Below are 23976 nucleotides of genomic sequence, written 5' to 3'. Positions count from 1 at the left end.
CCTCTGGTGTCCTTGCGCTGCCAGAAGACTTGTACTGGTTTGATCAGAGACCGGTGGGCCAAACTTTTTCAGGAACAGAAGTTCTCGTAAGATTTGACACAACACATTTCGCAAAACCATAGCACACGCCCCGATATGAAGTTTATAAAACAAATCTGGGAGAGTAGGCGTGCATGAAATAGCGTCAAGTTGAACAATGTGTCTGCAATTTTTTCATTTTCTGGCACCACGTCGCAGCTCATGTTCAACACGACTGTGTGGCTCATGCGAATGAGCCTATGTCAAGCGTCCATCCATCCCCTCTCACCTCTGAGCGGCGGTTGCAGGTTGCGGCACGAACAGATGAGTCGCTGCACGCCTTCGACTTGCTGGCAGCGTCTCGCTTCCCGCTCGCCTTCCTTCTTCTTGCCCAGGCGCATGACTGCACACAATCAGTGTTATCATTACTAAAGAGACAGGAAGATGAAGAACGAACCCAGACACAGGCTGGAAATTGTGTCCAAAATGGCCACAGTGGCTCACCTAAAGAAAACGGGAAGACAAGAAGATTCACGAAGAATGGAGAAAGAGTAGATGGAGAGAGGAGATCGCACAGTCACGAATGTACAGTGCCGAGCCATTCAAATGTGATGCATATAACACATGCCTGCCGAGGCTTTTGGCGCTGCTGGTGGGCACTAGAGACAGGGAGCTAATGCATGGTGGTGTACGAAGAAAGCGAATAGCCTTTGTTACACACAGTGACTGAGCTTGGTCTCCCAGCGATCACCCAGTGCTCCCTGGTGGCACTAAAAGTACCGTAATGCGTGCTGATTTTCATGTTTGGATCCCTATGCACTGTACATACACATACTAGACGCACGAGGTACTTGAAGATGTCGTTTCGAATTGTCATTGACATTAACGCTTTTATTCGTCTTCGCTGACCACACAACTTCACTCATCAATAAAGAGCATTTCTTCCGATAGAGCAAACATTCATTCTGACACAGTGGCTTGCATTGCCTTACGTGCTGGACGCAGCAACTTGAAGATCACCACGTTCTCCAATATAACATATTCCGACATTTGCTGAGTGAGACAACAGCTTATGGCCAATCAACATCTGTGACAAAAGATTTATGAGTGCTGCCAGTGGCAAGACGTCATTCAGACTGTTTAGTTTCTCCACCAGGTGGAGGCCATCGTGAGTAGGAACACTGAAAAGCCTATGATGGCCACTGCGGAGCAGCTTTAGGCGATGGAGTCAACAGTAAGAATTCCTGTTCATGAGGATATTAGGTGCCACTCTTTAGTAATGGTCTGCTTGCTTCCCACAAGGCCAGTGACAGAAGAGGGTCTGCTGTGAATTTCTGCATGCTCAATGTGACATTCGACTTTTCAATATTTAAACCTGCTGCAATGCTATCTATGGGGAGTGCCACTCAGGAGACTAACGTGCAACAGCAATTGGCAGCCGTGGGGCGATTGCTTGTGACCACAAGCAAGTCTCACAGGAAGTGTACAGTGCATCTTGTCATAACGCATACAATTTTGTGCGAATAAAATTGAAACAGGACAATTCAGGCCCAAGCATGGCTCAAGCATAAAAAAATGTCAGACCTTTGTTGAAGGGACACTAAATGCAAATACAGTCTGCGCTCATTACAATGGGCCTACGTACAACAGACTTTCGGATATAACGGACCATATTTCAACTTTAGTTTGGTCTGCCTATTATTAATGCAACAAAGTTTGCTTCTAACGGGCCGTGCTACAATAGACTATCGGCTACAGCAGACAAAATTAGCGGCAATTTTTGTCAAAATTGGGGGTACATAATGGACTTTTGCTGTGTCGACATGGGCTGGCCACTGACTTGCAAGGGTCAGTTGACGATCGCGGCTCAACATCTCGCGCGCGAGGAAGGGGGAGAGGAAAACGGGGCAAAAGAGCTTCGTCTTTCGCACGCAAGGTATGGGGATGAGAGGGAATGAGGGTGCTCTAGTCCAGTGGCTGCTGTTGAAACTCATGCGGACAAGACGAGAAAGAAGAAGACGGCGGGCTCCAAAGGCGGGCACGCTACAAGAAGCAATAAAAAAGAAAAAGAATCTTGATTTCGTTTGCATCGAACGCAGCTGTCTCGTCACGTTTCTGCAGCAGCTGCTGTTAAAGGTGCGGCTGCGCGGGCGCCGTATCTTGAAAGCGATCTGCAATGTGGACGAAGTGTGCCCAGTGCCAGTAGGCTTCGTATGTGCTGTGCTTTCGACTTCGTTCGCACTGAAGCGAGAGACGGCATGAAGGTGAATTCGCTCGCTGCTGCTGCCGCGCTTATCTTGCTTAATTTGCTATCGCAATCGATGTTTTGCCTTTTGGGCGAAATTGCAACTTTTCTTGCTTGTTATTTTATTTTGGATGTTCGTCACCCACTCTTTGCAAATAAAGTTGTTAGACTTTGCGACGAAAGTTCTGGAAGTGAGGCGTCATAAAACAGATGTTCTTTGTCGGCTTATCAGCGTCCACTGTAATTATAGTCGACTGTATTAAGTCAAGCTAATCACGAACAGGTGTCAATATAATCACGAACAGAGTCTTAGTAAGCCGGAAATTGAGGAAAATGCTGGTCATGATTAAAGAATCCGCCAGGACATTCGCATACTTGCCCGACGACGGAGGTATTCCTCATTTAAATTCTGTCACCAGTACACAACCACTCGTTATAATAACATCATTGTATTGCATTATAAGATGAAAGAAAATGCTACTTGTCCTATTCTACTTCCTATTTAGAAAAAAGAACTTTTAGAAAAAGGTTTCCTTTTCGCTCGACTCTACGCCGCCTGCGCTTTTGCGTTTCAGTAGTTGCGTTATCACATAGTGCTGCACTAATTTTGATGGCTCGCGAAACTCGTACAAACTGCACATAGCAGAGAATTCTATTTCCATGTGATGTTGCAGGATGCCCGAACGGTCCACGTCACTTGACCAAAAGCAACTGCAGCGGCGAATCCATCGCTCTGTCATGGCTTGGTCTCTCCATGGCCACACATTTGCGTTTTGTGCAAAAAAAGTCATACCACATCTCTTGGACACCATTTTATTCACCAACATTAGCAAAGAGTAGTAATGGCGCAACTATCACCACTCCCCGGTTGGGTGGCAGGAGATTTGAATTGTGATAAATGTACTCAAACCCTTCCGAAGCAGTTTTCTCTTTTCCTGGCACGAAACAAGTGTTGGGGCCCTATAACGTTAAACTATTTCAGTATGTTTCTGTTCCAATTCCTGACGTCAAATTTGCGTAACCGCCAACGCAAGCATCAGGCGGTCACCCGCAGGGTTGTGTGAACAGACCAATCAAACGCTCTCCTCGTTCATAGGAGGTCACTTTTGTTGGCTTGAAAAATGAATAACATTGCCTATGCTGAGCGGCTTGTCTTATATAATTGGCTGACAAGAGGTGAGGAGCATGCTCAAGCGGAGAGGGATTCGATAGGGCCAAGCTGCTGCACTGGAAATCGATAACCTGATGAAGAGGGTGGTGCTGGTGTCTGCGATTCGTCCGCTTTCCCCTACTTAGCTTACGTTGGCTGGTTGAAAATCGCGGCCACATTGTTGAAGAATGACGCTAAAACAAATACTCAGCAAAGAACAGTTGGCAGAACGAGGTTGTAAAGGTGCCGAAAGAGCTCAAAAACATTGAATGCCCACCCAAGAAGTTTTGTTAAACGCAAATAAACCCATGCTTCCAGCATGTGCGAGTAGCCAGTGCCTGAGCGATTGGCGGCAGCCATTTTTTATTCCTTTCAGAATGGGGCACCCTGCAGCTATTCAGAAGAAAATTCAGTTTTGTTTGGCACATTAATGCATCTTTTAATGCATAAACGTCACTTTGACACTTTTGCGGTTTGACGAGTTTTTGCAGTTTTGTGACGTTTCGTGAAAAGCAGGTGAAGTGGGTGCAGCCCGAAAACGTTTGACCATAGCTGAGGGCTAATGGCAAAAAGGCGTCGAAGCAGAAATCACTTTCTTTTTGTTCAGTCAAATCATGCATAATCAGTGTGTACATGTCATACGACATAGGGAGCTATCCCGGTTTTCGTGACGTCGCGTGACAGACAGGTGAAGTGGGGGTGGTCCAGAAAAGTTTTTGACGAATCATGGAGGGCTGATTGCAGAATTGGAATAGAAAAGTTTGGAATAGTTTTATGTTACAACATCCATGGAAAGTTTCTTGAATGGCATTTAAACAGTCCACGTCAACTTAGTATTTGCCTTTAGTGTCTCTTTAGGGTTTCACATAAGGGTCCAATTTGTTTGCGGCTACAAAGGATGGTACATTGCATATGTAAGTTATAATCGTGCACACCAAATGCATCTTCTACATCAAACAGAATATTCAAATCTTGTTTATCTTATTTGAACTTTCTTGTCAAACTTTAGTTTGCTCAGGACTGTACAGTGTGCACTGAAAGTAGGTATAGCACACTTGATCTGTGCTGTTATGCACATTACAACTTGATGTAGGCGTGCGTCGTTAACAAAGTGAGCACAACAATAACAGCAATTGTTTTCATGTGACCAAAGTACACCTTTTGAAAGGTGCAAGAACTTTCCGGCCGGCCACATGGACAAAAAGGAAGAAGCGAGGACTCACTCTTTTGCTTCTTCTCTCTTGTGACATAGCTCAAACTGAGGCAAGGGCCAAGCATCTCGGAGACTGCCAACCGCCACACCTGCATTTAGAGGGATCCACATGATGGCCTCGGATGGCACATGCTACATCACAACACTCAAAGCTGACCAACAAGAGAACCGAGACAACAGCTAAGGCAAGTGGGCACTAGAAACTGAATGCTCCTTCCTGACCTCTCAAGGCAATCCTTGAACCCTGAAAATATCTTTGCTTTCTACTGAACCATTTTGTGGAAGCTGTAGAAATGTGCTGCATTTTTGCACACAAGCTACACTGATATAAAACAGAGCACCTCTAATGACACTCTTTAGAGAAAAGAAAGCAAGCGCAAACAACCATGCATGAATACACAAACTGTCGACAAAAGTAACCCAGCACAATCCTTGCAACCATTTTTTTTGTTATGTTTCAATCGCCATTCCTTTCGCTATTACTCTCTGTCAAAGTATGATGCAACTTTATCGCACCATTAAGCATTTCATCATCATCATCTTCTATTTTATGTTTAACTACAGGACGAACGCGTCTCCAGCAGTCTCAAATTACCCTCGTGGCTATGCCAGCAAATTTCCTAATCGGCACACTACCTAATTCTTTACTGTCCCCGACTACCTTTCTTTTCTGTTGGCCTCTCATTCCATCTTCTAAAAAACAGTCTGCTAACTGCCTTACGAAACACATAACCTGCACAACTCCACTTCCGTCAAATGTCAACTTGTCTACCTGTTTTTACTCTCCAATCGCATTTATTCACACGTTTCTAGTTCAACTGAGGCTTCACTGTAATGTGAATGGTGTCTCCAGGCACGTCTTCATGGCAGAGATAAATTTGTCTTTAGGTAAGGCAACACCGTTGTACACTTTATGCCTCAGCAAAGCAGAGTTTTAAGGCGAAATCTATGTGTAATCCTCTATCGAACCTTGCACTTAAAGTTCTTGAGCTGCGCATAGAATCGACACAGCAACGAGACAATTACAGCAACAAGTCATGCAACAAGGCACAGAAAGAGATCGTTAACAGATACCAGTGCTAACAGTTTTCATCAAATTTACATCCCTCAATTATTACAAAACTGCATTGCCACGTGATGGGCAAATACATACAGAACCAAGCTCGCCAATTTCATTCATGTATTCCAGGTATTTTTCTATGCTCAACTTAACTTATGAAGTACCACTAAAGTAAACTCGCACAGTACCAGCCAAGTGCTCTAACTAGTCACCATGGTCATAGCTAAGTAAACTTACGCAGAACTAGTGAAGCACTCTCACTAGCCATCACAGTGTCAGCTAAAGTAGGCTCCAACATGCTGCACTTGAAAGAGAACATTCTCCGTATAAATTTTTTGTTAGCAGGTTCTTCACCTGCAGTGACCGGAAGGCGCCCTTGAGGGAGAAACGACAGGGTTCGGCGCCTCCTTTTCGCTGCAGGGTCCAGTAGTCCAGCTGGAGTTCCATGGCCTCACATGGACTCCATGTGCCACCCCTGCACATACAGCACATAGCCGTTCTTTATTCACTACACAAGGTCAGAAGACTGGGGGTTGCGTTATTGGCTGATCAAGGAAATTAAATGTCACTGAAGTTGCTGTTTGTTCACCTTTGAAAAAAAAAGTAGCCATCATCATTCACTGACATAATTATAAGTTGAAAAGGGCAATAGTTCAGGCATTCTATATTTGCAAAAAAAAATTACAACCATTCCATTCTGAAGATGGAATGGCAGCGCAAGCTGTTGACAGTCAAAGCTCTCCAATGATAAGCAAAGTACTTTTGCTGCCATTCCATCTTCACAGAGTGGAATGGTTGCTCGGGCTAATGATTGTCATTTTCATTTACCATCGTGGAAATGTTCTTCATTGGTGGTCATGTAGTGCTGGCGCCGTTTACATTCTCATTGCTGTTCCATCCAGCACTCCTCGCACACATGTTGTTCTTCGGGTGTACAAACTATACGTGTTCGCCCCATCGATACTGCAGCTGTTTTGAGCGCCACTACCTCTCCTGCTTATATACTGCGATAACCTTGACATAACGCTATTGTTCACGGCGAGCGTTCTAGTCTGTTCCTCATTCTTATGTCTGCGCCGCTGCGCTGCACTCGTATGGGTTTGTTCGAAATCGCTAAGTCTGTTTTTGTTGCCGAATTCCGAAAAAGCTATGGAAGGTTAGTCCATATCCAGCTTTCGCTGTAAAAATTAAAATCTTGTAACGGTCAACCATCACTGTCCATATCCCAAAAAACCATCGACGTTCCTGGGATATTAAAGCCCAGGCGTGCGGATGCGCGCAAGCTCGCATCCGTATGCCCACGTATGCGCAAACGGTGTGGCATGGCTCATATGCGTCGAAACGTGGCGTGATCCCGAGGAACAGCTCCTCTGTTATCGCGCGCTTGGGCTGCCATGCGTCGGCGTGCCTGGCTACGCAGCTATGGTGCTGAACATTCAACTCTCAGAGAAGCAGATTTATATCATGCAAGAAAGTGCTTCTTCTTTCCTTTTTGCGCTGACCTAACAGCTACAAATACATCACAATTACACCTATAGATATCGAAGCATTTTGAAACACTGTCGATAACAAAGTAGGAAGCGACGTCTGCCAAGGCCGCTGTGAGTGAGGCCAGTGAGCGCGTGGTGTCGCGCGTATTTGTGGATGCAAACCACCATTCCTCGTGAGACACGGCAGGTGCTAGGCGCGTAGACGTGAGCTTGCGTGCATCCGCAAGCGTACGTGTGGTCTCAGCTTAAGACTTTCTAAAGATGTGTCAGTATTCCTCGAATGCAACAGATGGTGTGGTTGAGGGTCCTTGAATACCTTTGACGAATGCTTGATGCAGGAGCACTTTGCGCACTCCCCTCCATCGGAATGCCCCTGATGCAATATTAAAACGAGCCCACGACCTCGCCAGGCCACGCCATGCATATTTTAAGCTTACTTTCGGATAAGCACTTTTGCATACATTCACGAATTCTCTAAGGCAACGAACAGGGACAAACTAATAATGACAGGCTGACTGACCCTGATGCAGAGCTGGCCATTTGAGCTGCAGTGGCCACGCCAGTTCCCCCTATACTGGGTGATGACGGCGGTGTTGTGCTCTCGGCAGCTGGGGGAGAACTGCCCAGGCATTCCTCCACATCCACTGCAAATGAAAAGCACGTCATCAAACGTGGCCAAGTTTGAACATAAATACAGCATTGCTAGATACTTTTTTTTTTTTGTCATCTGAACTACTGTACCGCGCCTACTCGCCTATGATCGCACTTTGTTGTAAAAAAAATTGCCACAAATTCAGGAGTGCGATCATTATGCGGGTTAAATTTCCCATGAAAAGAAACATTTTTTTTCCGACATTTGCTGCGAGATGACAACAGGTCAACGAACCAGCAGCTGCCACCGTAACAGTGCGAGACACCGAAACAAAAATGGCGGCCGGTGGAGCAAGCCGAACGTGCTGAACGCGATTCTTTTTATTTTTGTGAGTACATTACGCACATTGAAACAGTCTCTTCCGTATCAGTAATGAATAATATCATTAATATCATCAAGTTTACGGCAATAACGTAGCCATGTTCACTTTGAGGGGACAAAAACAGAGATGGGTGCGCTTAGCTGCCAGTGACATAGAAACATATGGCGGGCATGCTGCGGAAACTGCGGCATTTTTCTCTTCACTACTATCCTAATACAACACAGTTCTGCTAAGGGTGGGCGAATATCTTAGCTGTGTTACAAGTGTCAGCGTATGAAAAGGGTACACTTCGTGGCTACTATCATTGCCGCTCGCGATTTGTTGCGGGCCCACGAGTGCAGATGAGAAGAATTGAAAGGAGCCTTTTTTGTTGTACGCAACCATTATAAAGCCTACAAATAATAAAGCCAAGGCAAGTTTGGTTGTTGCTTTTTTTATTTCATGGAAGTGTGGCAACTGATGAAAGGAATAAAATGGGGCATCTGCTTAAGAATGTTTAGTGCATGCAGACCGCTTGGTATGTCTTGAAGAGTCGCTCGCATAGCATTCAACAGCATTGAACAGATGGTAAATGCGATCATCATTAGCTAGACTCGGCACACAACATATCGCTGCAGCAAGTTCGGCGTGTGATCATTACACGGGAAAGAAAAGAAATCAAGTTTTGACGACAAAATTCAGGAGTGCTATCAATACGCGAGTGCGATCATTACACAAGTAAACACGGTACATAGTTGGCATCACAAGATGCATGTGACGTTTCATCAACAATGGTTCTCGTGCATACTGTCTCTTATGAATGCTCTATTGTCTGATAGCAACGTGTACGTTGGAGTTGGCTCTTGTTTATCCCATGTCCTTGAAATTATATTTTTTAGAACAAACTAGATTTCCCGTTTCTTACAGGTTACGTGTGGGAAATTTCGTTTGTCCAAGAATGAGCAGAGACATTGTTCTTGTTTGAAAATCTTCCGGTTTAAAATAGCAATTTTTGGCAGAAGATGATGTGTGTTCAATACATTCACCATCCCCAAGCAAAGTCAGGACAGAAACTGCAGACATTAGGGTCACCAGTGAGGTTACCACCAGTGTCAGGCACGCTTGTGCCAACCAGCGAAGTTCGAATCATTGGGTGGGGGCCGATTTCAGGATCAAAATAATGAGTGTTTTGGCCCATAGAAATGAACAGGAAGTGGGCGGGGACCTTCAGTTGAGATCAATTTTGCCAAAAATGTCAAATTAATGAAACCCTGCTGTATGATGATACACATTGTATCAGCAGCTTTGCTGCACAGTAGACTCTTCCATTAATTTGACTCTGGTTAATTTAATTTTTCAGTTCGTTCGATCATGACAGAGAGTCCCAGCCAGCACTCGCACATTTATTTCTATGGGCCCGAATTTTCCCTTTTCAAACCCAAGATTGGACTTCGCCGGATAATTAGAACTTGGCTGGTAATCACACACACAGACGAGCCCTATGGTGGCCTGGGAAGATTTTTATGGAGTAGCCGTAGCTCACAATGTCTTATAACAATATTTACCCGATTCTAATGCGCGTCTTTTTTTTTTCGTTTCAAGAAAATGTGGCCGGAAATTGCCTGCACGGTGCAGTCGGATACGAAAACAAAACCGCTTTCGCGGGGTTCGTAGGCTTTACACATGACAAGAATGTAGTGTGGCGTAGCTGACTTTAAAAACCAGTGCAGTGAAGCCAACTTGGGGGAATCGGCCTTCATTGTGCAACACATAATTTCCTTGCTGAGAAATTGGGTGCGCGCTAAATTTCTGCTTCGTTTAGGAGCTTTAATGCAATTTCTACATTCGTTTATTACTTTGAACCCACACAATATGGGCACGAATTTGACTCGGAGGCGTGCTAGAATCTGGCAAATACTGTGAAACAAATTGGTGGTGTGTTGCCATCTTTTATGCATCTTGTCTAATTCGATCCACTTGATAATTTGATCAACTTCGTTGGTCCAGCCAGTGTAAAATTAATGGAAATCGACTGTGTTGCTTTATTATCGATTAGGTGATGTCAAGTGAAGATCCATGTTTATTTTTAGAGGGGGAGGGTCTGACTTCGAGATGGTGATTGATGATGCTGATAAACTTTTACGTGCTGGCACGTTTTCTCGTATATACTGGTTATTAAACCTTTGTTGTCGCTCCAGGGCAAAAGAACAGTAACAGCTGTGAAGAATAACCTCACAAGTTTGTCAAGTGCCATACGCTGGTGCTATAGCAATAAATTTTAAGGGCGGGGGGGGGGGGGGGGGAGGGCTCAGTACGTCCAGACACACCCTTTGGACGTGCGCATGGGTGCAATGTGTGTCTATAAGACAAACTTAGCTGCCTAAAGAAGCTTTTGCCGTAAAAACTGCTTTTATGTTCATGTGAAAATCCAGTGCAATTTTCAATGATACTAGGAACCAGCATTTGCTCCTGAAGTGGTGTCCGTCCCTCACAATTGAGTCATCACAGCAACTCATCTACCCTATTTTTGCATGTATAACCCACGCCAAAATTAATTAAAATTTGCGTAAGGTTGGGGCGTCTCTCACCTCCTCAGGTGCTGCGTGTGCAAATTTTGCACGCCAAAATAATGCATAAAAATTGGGGTAGGACAATAGTCCAAGTTTTGAATACAAATCGAACATTGCACATTAATTACTCGCATTCGTATTCAAAATTGCCTATTCAAATGTTTCTGAATCTAGAAGCTAACCAAATATTTCACAAATGCCAACTGTTAAAACCCAGTTACAGATCTCTGTCAGCTAAACTAAGTATTGCGAAATATCACAAGTCAAACGACAAATGCTTACAAGGCAACGAAGTAACAAAATCGAGCTTTGTTTTCAGTATTGCGGCAGAAGCAGGCATGATACCCTGTGATTCTCGCTTGTAACTTGTCATTTCATGTTTTTGTCAGTCTAGTCATGCAGCAGTTTTATCTCTTAATTACAGCCACCGATGTTTTCCTTGAAACGGGCCCTATTACATGTGTCTATGGCACACAAGTCCTTCAGCAGGTTGCTTTTCTTTTTCCACAACTTCTTATCTCTTTTTTTGGCAACCAGTTATAATAGCATTCTTGGAAAATTAGTCATACAGCAGACATTCATTCTTGAAAGCTTGTTTGTAATATAGCTCCAAAGATGTAGAAAGATATCGGTGCAATGTTTTTTAATCAAAATTAGTGGTCTTGAAAGTGATCTCAATGATAGGTCTTACTGATCGGTCTTACTATCTGATCTTAAGACAAGTAAGATCAGATATGTAAGAACTGATAGGTAGCTCTTTTTAAGTCAGTACAAGCATGGTGCCCAATAATACCAAAACAAACATTCCTGCTATAAATATATGCATCTGCGTTTGATTCGATGAGAAATGAAGTGGAAATGCTCCCAATTTCAATTTTGCAACTGGTTTGCAGCTGCAATTTTTTCCTGAAGCCTTGTGTGTTCACGTACAGGTCATGAATGCGGTGCAACTCTCCATGAAGATTCACATTAAGCTTATTCATGCAGTCTGTGAAAATGAAACAAAAGGTCACTTTCCAATCAATAGTAAATGAACAGCAGTGGCTCAGGGTGACCTTTCTGTGCAAGCAACTCTTTATTTCATTCATAAAGGTAAAGAAACGAGAAGAAACTCTTACGCAGATTAGCCGTTGAACATCAGGTCCAAGAGGCTTGATTCTGCCGCCCTCAAAAATTCGCTCAACTGGCTACAATTAAGTTTATGCGACCTGATAACAATAACAACTGAAAAAACTGGTTTCAGAACAAAGGGTGTGTCTACGTATTTCCCACATAGGACCTGTTGGTGAATCATGCAGTGTCAAAACTTAGACTTTGAGAATCCACCAACTTCAGCAGCTTTTATTACTGGCCCTGCCCCTACTAGTCCTTTTTTAACTGCACACATGTTCTCCCCCCATCAGTTGCGAGATTTCAGTGTGCCCAACTGCAATGTGTATTCAGACAAAGTGTTTTCTAATGTCCTACTCTGCGACGTTACGATGCATATTGTGCGCTGAAGCACATTGTGGAAAGAAGAAAGAAGCTTTACACTACCTCCAATTATTTACATGCCGTAGTTTCAAGGGCATAAATCTCGCAAAAGCTCTCCAAGGCCATGTAGGCCACAGCACGCCAGAGCGCAGTCGTGAAAGCTGTGACGTGTCCACCAACATGTTCGCCTGGACTGGCCAATCGGAGCATCATGCTTGCCACGCGATGATTGCATAAGGCTGTTGATTGGTTGGTGCTGGGTTGGACGAGGTGATGTTGTGCGTGATCTTGTAACTGCAGTGAAGCTGGCTCCCAGAACAAAGTGCAATAGTACGTTTCGTGGGGAAGCCTCGCTTTCAGGCAGAGGCTGCGCAAGGAAAAGTGGCCCACTTACGGGCTGGCCGTCACGAGATGGACCGCCACCTGCCTCAGGCCGGTCAGATGGCCTATGCGGGCCGGGTCTGGCCCACAGGCCTCACTTTGGGAATGCCTGGTCTACTCTGACAGGTGTCCCAAAGCCATCCCGAAAAAAGACCAAGCTATTGCAAATGGCTCAAAGTCAAATGCACTCACCCGACGATGACCCTCCTCCTTCGGTGACACCGATCCTGACGTCCTGCAATCAAAGGCCACAAAGCATCATGCCGTCAGCACAAGGGCATGACAATGAAAAAAAAAAAAAAGACCACGCAGAAAGTAATTTTGAAAAACTGGCTGATTGACCGATTGAGGAGGAAAAAGTAATACGGGGAACTGAATAGCTAAATTTTTCGTTAGTTGCAACCAAATGAAGCCGAAAGACAACGAAGCCAGGGAAAGCGTAAGAGAAATTAACTGTTTTTAGAGCGTGGCTCTTTGGGGCCCGATCGCACGTTGCGCATTGCCGTCATGCCTTGCTGTAACCGGCTCCGTAGCTGGGGCCAGCGCACTGCTCTAGCTGCACGCGCTCCTGGCGCCATCTCTTGCGCATGGCGTGAGCCTTGCTCTTCGCTCCTCCTCCATAGCTGGATCACGTGTTCTCGCTTACCCTCTCACCCCTTTCCTCCACACAGCGCTGTTGCAGTGACTCTTGCCGCTACCGTTCACTCCGCCTTCGCCATACCTTCTCCCGGTGTTACGGCACTGCCGCGGTGCCGGCAACGAGCGCTCCTTGCCGCCTCGCGCATGATCCACGGCTGTCTGCTTCTCCATCGCGTCTTTCGCTTCCCTGTTTGCGGGGCGCATTCTTCAGTGGCATTTATCGCCTCTGGTAGTGCTTGTGCCTGGTTATCCTTTTCCCAACTCCACTTTTGCACTATGCCTCCCCTTACCTGGTGCAGTGCCGCTGCGGTGACTCAAAAGACAGTTATGGCGTTTCATCCCCTTCTATTTCCCAGTCCAACCTTGTGCAACCACACTGAGGCCTGTCTGTGAGTGAATGAGTGTGTGACCTCTACTCAATACCCCTGTTGGCCACCTGTTTCCTCATCCCACCTCAAAAGAAAAATTAAATAATAACTGCTAATCCCCCCCCCCCCCCCGTCCGCAGCAGTGCCCCCCTATAATATGGCGCAATAGTACGTCACCGGAGCACCAGCTTGATAGTGGCGGATCACGGCGTGTGCTGCCCAATCCAAAACGCAGAACCGCCTCTGTTCGGCACTGTGTGTTCTGTATGCGCTTGCCTGTTGTTGAAATAAGGGAGCAGCTGCGCTCAAAGATTGCATTACCAAAAAGCGTAATCGTCGGCCAATTTTTTAAAATTTTGACCCAAAACGTCTTTAAAATAGGTTTGAGGGGGTTGCTTGCTAAGACCGCAGGTAACAAGAACATTTTATACCATCATTGCTTATATCTTTACAATCGTACTACTCATGCACCTTCGGTAACATGCAGAGGAAAGAAGCCATTACTCAGTCATGCATGTGGTCCAACCTGATGGCGCCGTTCTCGTGCCACGCTTGACGCAATCAGCGCTGAAGTAGGCTCTTGCTTGGCGTTCAGAGAGTCTTAGCTCAGCAGTACATTTGTCCTTCCAACTAGAAGCGGTCGCGTTTCAGAGAGCACAAGCTGCCATGGTAGGCATATTTTTTATCAAACTCGAGCGGATGCGCATCAGCAGTTATAGGAGCTACAAGTGAGCACTTTATTGCTGAAATTTTATGTTTGCTCGGCTATGGCCCCTCTTTCATGAAGATGTAGGGCCGAGAAATGGCATGAAGAGAGCCGGGTAGCAAAACAGAAGGATATCCATCACCCCAGGCCACAGCGGAACGTCTCCATCTCCATAGGAAGCGGAAGCGCAGGAGATGGAGGCAAGTGTAGGAGCCCCAACGATCTACAAGCGCAGCGGGCTCGGACGCGGAGGAAGTCTTGGGTGCTACCAGTGGGAGGGGGGGGGGGGGGGGTCACTTCAGCAACCTAGTGCTAAAACACCCTCTGCAAAACATGCAAAACAAGCGAGCCCACTACGAATAGGGTGTGAGCACGACTGAAAAATTATACCACAAGACCTCCACTAGCAGTACCATAAGCATGTGGACTTTGAAATGAAAGAATAAATGTAACTTGTGTATTTGGTTACATCATTTCTGTACCCTAGTGCCTGTGCAGCCCCTGAAGCACACACAAGATGTTTCACGGATCCCACTGCAGCTGCTTCCCTGGTACAGCCTAACCGTCATTTTATTTGATGTGTGATAATACAGTTGATACCCATTATTTTAACTAATGATAGGCGTCCTGACAGTCAGCGTGTGATAAATCCTGCGGGCCTTTTCTGGTCCATGTACTTTTTGTTGTGCGAGTAAAAGATTGCGGGCTGAGTTCATGCTCTGTGAGCATGGAGCAAAATGTCTGATGTAGTTTCGGACTGCTTTGGACCAGGTGACACAGTGATAGCCTCAAAATTTCTGTCGTTCCATAATTCATGGGCAAACGATGCTTGCTGTGAGTGGCAGGGCCTTAAGGCAGAGATGTCAAATTGAAATTTCGAGTTAGAACGTGAGCCGAGAGCTCATGTTTTCTTTTGTGTGTGCATATAACCATATTTGGCCCTGTACTCTCGGTTACAAGGATAAACTGAGAATAGTAGGACAGCCATGTCGTGGCCGCTCTAACTTCATAAAGAGCGAGATAAGCAGAGCAGGCGTACACTTACACTGATGAAGGGCACAAACACCTGGCTGGATTCTTCTTCTGAGCTGAAAGGAGAACAAGAATCGATTAGACTTGGCTAATGCAATACCAGATAGGTTAACACAAGTGAATAAACTACACAAAATCATAGTGAATAAACTAAACCCCAATTACCTTGAGAGCCCGAAAAGAATGGAAAAATTCAGATAACCAGAGTTCCAAAATGAACAACTTTTCAGTGCACCGGCCATGCACCACAAATTCTGAACTTTAAATTATCAGCAATCGCAAAGCTGCTGTCGGTGCATAAAGGCATTTGACACAACACCGCATGTACTGGTATAACGTCAATACCCGATTTTTCTACTCTCTAAGGACAGCAAAAACGTAAAAAAAAAAACACTAATCAATGTCTTTGACTGCTTTCAAGGGCTAAAACTGCAACCCCTGTGCACTCTTTGTATGCTTCACTGCAATACGCTGCACATAGTTGACCGCATAACACCGCTGTGTTGCGCGCGCAAAACTTAGTTCTAAAGACCCGCACTATGCAACACTCAAGACCCTTGGCATGCTTTCCGCACTTCAATGCCATCAGCAAGGACGATGAAGGTGGAATTGGCAACATAACGGCGAATTCTTTAAATGAAAACCACGGCACCAATCCATGGTTTTAACAACCGCAGCTTGCTACACGTGATCGGAGCGTGCAGGAAGCAGAGGCAAACAGTTTAATGAGTGAACACAATCGGCACTCAGATGGAGGAATGTGGTCGGGAGGGGCAATAGCTTCCCCATCACAACAGTTTTCTTAGAACAGCTCTGCCATCCCCCTATTTTGATTTTTTTTTCCACGTCACCCAGTTATAACAATTATCGGTTATAACAACGAAATTTTCATGGCGCTTGAATATTGTTATGCGTGGGTTTCACTGTATTGTCAAATGGGCACTTGGGCAGTAGCCGGCATTGGAGGAATTGCCGCTCAGCTAATTTGCAGCAGAACAACCGGCCCCGGCCCATAGCATAATCGAACAGTGTGTGTGAATGCTTGCAAGAAAACTTTTGATGGTTGTGTGCCTGTTACAAAAAGAAAACAAGTCGCAGCAATCTTTCGTCCCATCGCCAATGAGCGGTAATCAGTTTTCTCAAGTCTCAAAAAAAGAAATGCAGGCATGGCAGCATCGTTCGTATAAAGCAGCATCATTTGCATGTATTACTAGTGCCTGCCCGTGAACAGATGTAATCGCTACCCTGTGAGCAACAAACGTGCTAACACCATGCGGTGACACTGAGAAACTAGAAACCAGACAGACATCAGTTTTTACGAGCGCAATCAATGGAAACAGGCCGCAAGACGAAACCAAAACTAACCGCCGTGAGCAGACGCAGATGTGCGAGCAGTCACTGAAATGCCAGTGTAAGGAAGTTGTCAAATGAAAACAAAATGGCTACAGAGTGAAACAAAAGAAAAATTCCTTGTATCCACACAAGAAGGCAACACTTACTGGGAACACAGAGTTGAAAAATTAACGCATTTTTCGAACTTACACAGGATGCCGTAAGTATACATCATCGACCATTTGGGACTTGTTTGCAGCACCGCATAGGTATTTACATCTTTGACCGTCAAAGGGTTAATGCCATTTCAGACCTGCAGTCATGGCAAAACTTCAAAGAAATCGGATGGTGAGGGGTTTCAGGGACCGACATTTCAGATGTCATTTACATTGGCTCTACGAGGTACGTGGCAGTGCCTCAATGGCGTCTGAAATGTCGGGCACGTTCAAAAAATTGTGCTTCCGAAAAATCGGTCGTTGAATGCATCTGTCTCAGGCGCACAATAACGAATGACTAAACTTCGTCCTTCTACGTTTCTGAAACTTAACAACTCCTGGCAATTTTCGTAAAGATTCCGTGTCACAAGTGAAAATTCTGCTTCCTATAGTCATCACCAGAATGTAGCTTTCTCTCTTTAATGCAACAAATCTCATTGAAATCGGTCTAGGGCATTGTCTCATAAAAGGATTTCTGCATTTTAAATGTGCATACTTAAATAGGTGGGATCCGAGTTGGCCCAGAGCTAAGCGTTCCTCTTAAAGGGCAGCTGAAGAGGTTTTAGAACTGGAAGAGTTGCGGTGGTTTCAAAGGCTGCCACAGTGCAATTCAACTCCTGCAGTTATTTTCTCAATTGTGCACGTAGCAGTGCTGCAATCGCCGTTAAAATTTTCATTGAAGCTTCCCCCCCCCCCCCCCCCCTTCGTAAGCCAAGCGTAGCAGCGAAAAATGGGGCATGAGGATGCTGTCAATACAGGGGTCACGTGAGCGCTCTATTCGAATTACGCATCCCACCGACACTTAAGATGACATCACGATTGTCTTCACCATCAGAGCCCGTCAACCGAAGTGCAGCATTTCCCAAAGAAGCTGCGGCTTGTTTTTGATAAATAAAACGAGTAGCGGTGACTTTTGGCCTGTTAAACTATGATTTTCGTATTCAGGGAGTGAAAAACTAAGAATTCGCTGAAAGTTAATTTATTTTGAAAAGTGCTTCAGCTACCTATTCACAGGAGGTTCAGTGTACGTAATGGTTCCCTTATTATAGGTCTGCTGCAGTAAAAATGAAGGCATCAATCCTCTACATTTTTTATAACCTTTCCCACCTTCCTTTCTTTAGAGATTTCTTTACACTACAGACATCAACATGCAGCAGAGAAGTTGTGTGGGCAAATGCATGCAAGCAAATGGCTCTGCTTTTAAAGTCCCATCTCTTTCAGCAAAGAAAATATGTTGACCTACCAGTCAACCTGTGAAGGTTAAAATTCATAAAAGTCACATGGCCATGACAACGAAACGGAGGGAGGAGATAGCATGCAATTTTTTTGAACGCTTGCCCCAACTACACGATTTTAGTGAGATACATACATGTTCTTTTACCGATCATTTACATTTAGATGAACCACACGAGCAGCGACAAACTCTTAAATGCAGACAGGGACAAGCAGCACTTCCGTTTTTAGATTAGCAATTTTTCAACTTTGCTGTTGCCAGTTTCACCTGCATCAAGAACTCGGCTTAAGAGACTTGCTTGTGGACTTGTGCCAAGCTGGTGGCGGTATATATGGTGACAGTCACTGTACGCCACCACCAGCTTGGCACGAATCTCTTTGGACATGCGTCCCCGGAAATGCAGAAAGTGGATTGCTGCCAGTGTTTCAACCAATTCTTCTAATGAACACTGTCTATTTTTGTTTCGATGCCCTAGCAGCGTTCAGCAGTACATGAATAGAATTTTTATATTCTGCTAAACCTTTATAGACGTGCGCCAATTTTGACGCCTATCGTGTACATGTGCTCCAAATCTGTGGTACCAATAGGATGAACTTTATGAATGCTCCTTCCACTTATCAGGCATTCTTTAACTATTAGAGGACTTCCAACGAAAGGTTCAGAAACTGACCAGCGAAATGTCTTTGCAAACAAATTCCTTTTCCGTAAAACTCGATGCAACATCCATGAAATGGTATAACAAGTCCAAATTCATAAACTCTATGCAAAATTCAAGAGAGCTGGCAGGTACGCACCTGTTCTGTGGCCGGTGGTTGATCATGGCTTCGGCTATGGGCAGCTGGAGTGTTGCGTGTGCCGAGGACAGGTAGTCAGCTGCTCGTTGCTCAGCCTCGTCCAGCCAGCCTTCCGAGAACTGGGAGGCATAGCAGTTGTCCACGGCACACAGGTGCCGTAGCAAGGGCCCACTTGCCGTACCTGCAAGCCAATCAGTGTCGTGTTCGAATGGACCACGTTACAGCTATAAGGAGCAAGCTAGAGTTGCGTGCTGGTTCCGCATGCATCGGCATTAGTCGAGCATGGAAATTCGGTCAACATCTGCATGGCCTGTGCTGCCTCACTGGGGGCGTTACCGGCGAACAGGCTTGCACGGCCAGCCGAACTGCATCGCAGCAGACAGGGCGACGACAAGTGAAGGAACAGACAAACAAATGGTCAAAACGAAATTCTCTCACTTTATTTCATGCTACACTTAAAGCACCTAGTTTGGCCGTACATGTGACGTTGGCACCAGACGTAACTAGGCAGGCTTCGAAGCGCACAAAGCCCTATCGCAGGCTGACAATGAAAAAGAAAGCTGCTACATCAAGCAAGTTGAAAGCAGCCGGTCACAAGCCAACATGGGCAAAGAGTTTGGAATTTCAAAGCGAATGGTTTCGGACTTCATGAAAAACAAGTTGAAGATCGTGGAAGTGGCTGGAAAGTCAACTGGGGCTCAAAAAAAAAAAAAAAAAGGGGGGGGGGGGAATGCAAGTCAGGGTGTTTACCCAGAGTTTGAGGAAGTGTTACTTGTGTGGCTAAATATCGTGATCATAAAGTGAATCCCGGTCTCTGGTTACATATTGAAACAAAAGGCAGAGGCTTTCGCACTTCAAATGAATGTTGAGGACTTCATGTTCAGTGATGAGTGGCTTAATGAATTCAAGAATCGCAATGAGCTATCTAATTGGCTACCCAAGGCACGTCATTGATAATTTTTCCAACTTTATGGCATACAAATGTTGTCCTTAATAGTTGGAACGTTAGTTAATTTGTTCTATAAAAAAGAAAATAAAAGGAAGAATGTACGACAACTTATTAAAGACTTCCGGCACACAGCAAATGCCATCTGCTTTTGTTATAACGTGCTCCGTGTTGACGAGAGCTCTGTGGTCAATGTTGGTCTTCATCTCATTTCACAAGCACCATGGTTCACCCTTGTTACATTGTGGGCTGCAAACACAGCAAGTGGCAATATGTCAAGCTGTGACATCGTGTCCCACTGCAAGGCAGCAGACAAGTGGAGTGGCTGCAGTCCATTGGAGTGTCGGTATCCAATCGGCGCCAGGGTTTGCACATTTGTGCTCGTGACTTTACGATGGAGGGTTACTACTACAATAGTGTTTCGCGTGTCCTGTATTCAGTTAAGCTCAAGAGCAAGCAGACTGGGTTCGGGTGTTTCGTGGGATGAGCAGAGGCGCAAACGTGAATGGTCTGCACATTCCAACCCCCTGGTGGAGCAGAGCTCAACCAAACACACAACTAACATAGCAGTAACGAAGTGTACTCTACTTTGCTGCTGGTGCAAATTTTGGGAAGGAGCGTAACCACGAACACATATTTTTGAAGGCTTAAAATGTTTTACGCTTGGTTAGAGCAATATTAGCTCTTTGTTTCACTGGTTAAACTTTGCACCACCAGGTGGCTGGACTGTGTAGACCGATCAGGCTGCTCACATACGTCTACGCCAAAGCTTCTTCGTCACAGCAACAGTAGTATGGAGAGGCTTTAGTATATGCCTCCACCCATCCGTCGGAACGCCCAGCTCGTCTGTGGTTGCCGGAATACAGGGCATGCTCGGTGCTGTGACCGAGTGCTTGGAAGGCACGCTGCTTCGATAGCTCTCGCTTGGAATCGACTGACAGTCAGCTGGTGGAGAGGCTGGACAGGCTTCACACATTGGCTCCAGGAGAACTGACTGGAAGTAGACGACATGACGCCCCACCATGATGCAGAGCCAGTAAATGCGGACCTTAGCCCTAGTCACTTGGCAAACGAGTTAAGTGGAAATGCACTGCTATGGAGGAGGGTAACTTATAACCGTTCGCAGCTCTCTTAATATGAGACACTTCACACCAATTGTGGTGCAAATGATTTACTGTAGCTGTAATCTACGCATTACAAAATTTGTCCGACTGTTTCAGGGATCCTTTAAGGTGGCTGCCCTACCTGTTCAGTAAGAGGCCAACAAAAAGGCCTGGATAACACAGCAGTTATTCGAAGTGTACATTTGCATGCTGGGCAGAAGATTCGAACAGCAGAATCGAAAAGTTCTGATGTTTGTAGTCAACCGTACTGTGCATGGCCACATCAAACACCTAAAAGCTCTACAGATGGAATTTCTGCTGCTGAACAAACACCACAGCAATCCTGCAGCCGATGGACCAAGGCGTGATCCGCAACCTGAAGCTTCTGTACAGGTCATGCATGCTCAGCTGTACGGTGCTGTGCTCAGACAGCAGTTAAAGTTACACTGTTCACCTTACGTCTGCTGTCGGCACGCTTGCAAACTCTTGGAAGGCAGTTAAACAAGAGATGCTTTGCAACTGCATTTGCCACGCGGTCTTCACACTTAACACTGAGACGGTTGTCGCGCCCGGAAAGAATGACGTGTGTGATCAATTTCCTTTCATGGGCTTTGTCTTCAACGACCTGCATGCCGCTGGCATTTCGATTCCAACCGGCACAACTTTTGAAGGGTTGACCGATGCGGACACAGACCTTGATCTCTGTGCAAACTTAAAATCAATGATAAAATGGTCTGTCAAAGAGTGGTGGATTCGGACGACTCTGACATTGAAGAGCCAACGTTTGTTCAGCCGACAAGCTCAGAGTTGACAAGCGAGCATTGATGACACTGCTATCAGTGTACAGCGATGATATGACCCTGGCTGAAATTGAAGCAAACATCATCATGTGCAGGCAGAACACCATGCAAAGAGGATCAATGATTTATTCGCCCCGCTAAGGCAGTAACAGGCAGTGCTGAGCCAGCTGAAGATAGCTTCAGCTACATTAACGGCACCTACTGTCAGGCTTTTAAAGATGTTCATGAACTGCTTTTTTCAGAGACACCTAATGCATTGGCATAGTTGAGCAAGTCTAATATTCTGTGCTTGACCCTCTCCATCCAAGAAATACATAAGGAATGGTGCATTTTCTGTATGCATTCGTTTTTTCGAACTGCCCGATTTTTTCAGATGTTTTCGTGGACCCTTGGGAGTCTGAAAATCAGACATTGGCTTAAATAAATAAATAAATGTTGACCAACATTGATGTGACAGCGCTAACATAACAGGAAAAAGACAATGTGACCTGTGAGGAGCGACGGCAGCACTGACCAGAGGAGGTTGCCGGCATGGGGAAGAACCGCAGGTAGGCCTGCCACTCGGGCGGCTTAGCCGATAGCTGCTCAACGTAGAGGCGCACCAGTGCCGACAGGAAGGCCTCCGAACCGAGGACTCCCACGCGCACCGTGCCCGGGGGCCTCGCATTGCAGTGGCAGAACTTCTGCAGCCGCCCGACGAGGGCACCGAAGGCGGCGCGCAGGTCGGCACTGCCCAGGATCAGCACAGGCAGTGAGGGCAGCGGCCGGGGCAGTGGCGCTTCGGCCAGTATGAGTTTCTCGGGCAGCGCCGACTCTTCGGGTGGCAGGAGGCGCGACAACTGTTCCAGGACCCGCTGCATCCCAGCCGCCTGATTGACGCACACAAGCAACCCCAGGCACCATAAGCACAAAAGGCGCCTCTCCCTTGAACAGGGAAAACACGGGGAAGGTGGAAATTTAAAACGATGAGCAAAACGAGAACGAGGTAAAAGCGGGAGCCAATGTTTCGGCAAGTAGACTTCAAGAAGACAAGTCCACGTGTTGAAGCGTTGGCTTTTCACTTTTACCTTGTTCTCATTTTGCTCGTCCTCCCTTGAACACTTCTTTAACAACACCAGTACTGAAAGTCTGCATCAAACTCCACACAGATGACTAAGCAAGCAATATGCAAATGGCACGGAATAAAGAAGAGGACGGGAGTAAGGGCACATACACAATACACACACAAGCAGCCTATACAGTGGAGCCTCGCTGATACGATCTTCACAAGAACCGGAAAATGAAACGTATCATCAAAAAATTGTATTATCCAAAGCAAGCTAAAAAAAAGTATGAAAATAGGCCTAATCGGCGACAAACTCAATAGCAAAGATTTGTGGGGAGTTGAGTGATACTGCTCCGCGTAACACGCCATGCAGAGCAGCGTCACTCAATGCCAACCAAATCGCAGTCAACAAAATTTTGCTTAGCAACGTTGAAATACCTTGTCAGTTTGTGCTGAACTTTCTTCTTGTTGATGCCCGTAAGAATGTTCTTCTGGAAGTTAAAAAAAGAAGCTGCCATTCCCTCACTGGACTCGGCAACGGCGCATCGCCAGTCGTTGTGGCCGCACAGCCTCAGCACCGTTTTACCACCCGTGGCATGCCACGTGCGTTGTTTCTCCAGTGTGTCTAGGGCTTAGCACATTGTTTGTGGGTTGTCGGAATGTTATTTAAGCTTGTACACTGGAATATGAAGCTAAGAGTTTTAGAAATACCAGTAAAAGCCCACTTCTGCAGTCATGTTATCAAATTTCAGTTGAAAATGCGATCGCAATAACCGTATGAAAAAAATTGCTCTTGCGGCATGTTGGCTGGGAAGAGCAGAAGAAACATATTATCCAGAAAAATTTGTTATGCAGAATCACATCAACAAGGTTCCACTATATACTGACGAGTAAATATACAGTCGCCGACTGATTTTTCGGACTCCAAAAATTTGGACATGCTCGATTATTCGGTCTGCCTCGCGGCACTGCCATTCTCCCCATAGACCATAATGTATAACAACTGCTGAAAGTTCGGACACCTTGCATACTCTCACCTGATTTTTCGGACACTCCTTGAGCCAACTCGATCGAGAGCACCATGCACCGACTCTGACTGGTGCACGGTTCGACTTGCTGAATGCCATTTTTGTTTTGAACGAAGCTTCCTTGCTGCGCCACGAAGTGGTGCTACTGCAAATCCCCGCTCATCATCATAGTTTCTGCCTG

General features: G+C 45.7%; 1 protein-coding gene across 3 annotated transcripts in view; it reads right to left on the bottom strand.

Annotated features, from left to right (window-relative positions):
* Positions 1-23976, bottom strand: part of KrT95D (phosphofurin acidic cluster sorting protein KrT95D) — a 69558-nt gene that overhangs the window by 6319 nt on the left and 39263 nt on the right. For 2 of the 3 annotated variants that reach the window (XM_075674614.1, XM_075674611.1), the window contains exons 11-18: positions 22237-22591; positions 18874-19054; positions 15312-15354; positions 12746-12788; positions 7697-7820; positions 6041-6161; positions 4637-4715; positions 308-421 (exon numbers count right to left, since the gene is read on the bottom strand). In XM_075674614.1, coding sequence (XP_075530729.1) covers positions 308-421; positions 4637-4715; positions 6041-6161; positions 7697-7820; positions 12746-12788; positions 15312-15354; positions 18874-19054; positions 22237-22591 — 1060 coding nt within the window. The remainder of the gene's footprint in view (positions 1-307; positions 422-4636; positions 4716-6040; positions 6162-7696; positions 7821-12745; positions 12789-15311; positions 15355-18873; positions 19055-22236; positions 22592-23976) is intronic. The other variant, XM_075674613.1, reaches the window with a different exon arrangement.

The sequence above is a fragment of the Dermacentor variabilis genome, chromosome 11 (genome assembly GCF_050947875.1).
Source record: "Dermacentor variabilis isolate Ectoservices chromosome 11, ASM5094787v1, whole genome shotgun sequence".
Classification (NCBI taxonomy): Eukaryota; Metazoa; Arthropoda; class Arachnida; order Ixodida; family Ixodidae; genus Dermacentor; species Dermacentor variabilis.
The sequence above is the reverse complement of the archived record's forward strand: the minus strand, read 5'-3'. Positions and strand labels throughout refer to the sequence as shown.